At 69.4% G+C, this 1,825-nt stretch overlaps 1 protein-coding gene across 1 annotated transcript; it reads left to right on the forward strand.

The window, feature by feature from the left end:
- Nucleotides 1-5: 5 nt before the first annotated feature.
- LOC118158556 (sodium/calcium exchanger 2-like) lies at nucleotides 6-1,516 on the forward strand (the record flags this gene model as incomplete). The annotated part of the gene is made up of 1 exon (XM_035313228.1): nucleotides 6-1,516. A coding segment is annotated over one exon (1,488 nt), but the record flags the coding sequence as incomplete, so codon positions are not given.
- Between the last annotated feature and the right edge of the window lie 309 nt (nucleotides 1,517-1,825).

A 1,825-nucleotide genomic window follows, 5' to 3' on the forward strand; every position in this document is an offset into this window, starting at 1 on the left:
GCACGGTGCGCATCTGGAACGAGACGGTCTCCAACCTCACCCTGATGGCGCTGGGCTCCTCGGCGCCCGAGATCCTGCTCTCGGTCATCGAGGTCTGCGGCCACAACTTCCAGGCGGGGGAGCTGGGGCCCGGCACCATCGTGGGCAGCGCCGCCTTCAACATGTTCGTGGTCATCGCCGTCTGCGTCTACGTCATCCCCAGCGGCGAGAGCCGCCGCATCAAGCACCTGCGGGTCTTCTTCGTCACCGCCTCCTGGAGCATCTTCGCCTACATCTGGCTCTACCTGATCCTGGCCGTCATCTCGCCCGGCGTGGTGCAGGTGTGGGAGGCCCTCCTCACCCTCGTCTTCTTCCCCGTCTGCGTGGTCTTCGCCTGGGCGGCCGACAAGCGCCTCCTCTTCTACAAGTACGTCTACAAGCGCTACCGCGCCGACCCGCGCAGCGGCATCATCATCGGCACCGAGGGCGAGCTGCCCAAGGGCATCGAGCTGGACGGCGGCTTCCCCCCCGCCGAGCGCCGTGAGGCCGAAGGCTCCGCCGCCCCCATCCCCGCCGCCCCCATCCCCGCCGCCCCCATCCCCGCCGCCCCCGCCGCCTCCTCGCCCGCCCTGCCCGCGCTGCCCACGGCCGAGGAGAAGGAGCTGGACGAGAGCCGCCGCGAGGTGATCCAGATCCTGAAGGAGCTGAAGCAGAAGCACCCCGAGAAGGAGCTGGAGCAGCTGGTGGAGATGGCCAACTACTGCGCGCTGCTGCACCAGCAGAAGAGCCGCGCCTTCTACCGCATCCAGGCCACGCGCATGATGACCGGCGCCGGCAACGTCCTCAAGAAGCACGTGGCCGAGTTCTCCAAGCGCTCCTCGGCGCTGCTGGAGGTGCCGTCGGACGCCGAGGACGAGGCGTGCAGCCGCATCTTCTTCGAGCCCTGCGCCTACCACTGCCTGGAGAACTGCGGCTCGGTGACGCTGTCGGTGGCGTGCCAGCACGGCGCCGAGGCCAACCACACCTTCTACGTGGACTACAAGACGGAGGACGGCTCGGCCAAGGCGGGCTCCGACTACGAGTACAGCGAGGGGACGCTCATCTTCAAGCCGGGCGAGACGCAGAAGGAGCTGCAGATCGGCATCATCGACGACGACATCTTCGAGGAGGACGAGCACTTCTTCGTGCGCCTGCTCAACCTGCGCGTGGGCGACGCCGAGGGCATGTTCGAGGCCGACTCGGCCGAGCACCCCAAGGGCCGCCTGGTGACGCCGCTGGTGGCCACCGTCACCATCCTGGACGACGACCACGCCGGCATCTTCGCCTTCCAGGACCGGCTGCTGCACGTCAGCGAGTGCCAGGGCGCCCTGGAGGCCACGGTGCTGCGCGGCTCCGGCGCCCGCGGCACCGTGCTGCTGCCCTACCGCACCGTGGAGGGCACGGCGCGCGGCGGCGGCGTCGACTACGAGGACGCCTGCGGGGAGCTCGAGTTCCGCAACGACGAGACGGCGTGAGTGCGCCCGCCGCTGCCCGGCCTCGCGCGCACGGACCTTCCTTGGGCACCCCGTGGGTGTGCACCCCTTGTGAGCTCAGCCTTGCCACTCCAAACCCTGCTTGGGTACCCCTCGTGTGCCCGGCCTTTGCACGCCCGGACCTTCCTTGGGCACCCCCGTGGCTGTGAGCCCCTCGTGTGATCGGCCTTGCACGCCCGGACCCTGCCTGGGTGCCCCTTGTGAGCTCAGCCTTGCACGCCCAGACCCTGCTTGGGTGCCCCCATGGCTGTGAACCCCTCGTGTGCTCGGCCTTTGCACGCCCGGACCTTCCTTGGGCACCCCCGTGGCTGTGA

The sequence above is a fragment of the Oxyura jamaicensis genome (assembly GCF_011077185.1).
Source record: "Oxyura jamaicensis isolate SHBP4307 breed ruddy duck chromosome 32 unlocalized genomic scaffold, BPBGC_Ojam_1.0 oxy32_random_OJ63600, whole genome shotgun sequence".
Classification (NCBI taxonomy): Eukaryota; Metazoa; Chordata; class Aves; order Anseriformes; family Anatidae; genus Oxyura; species Oxyura jamaicensis.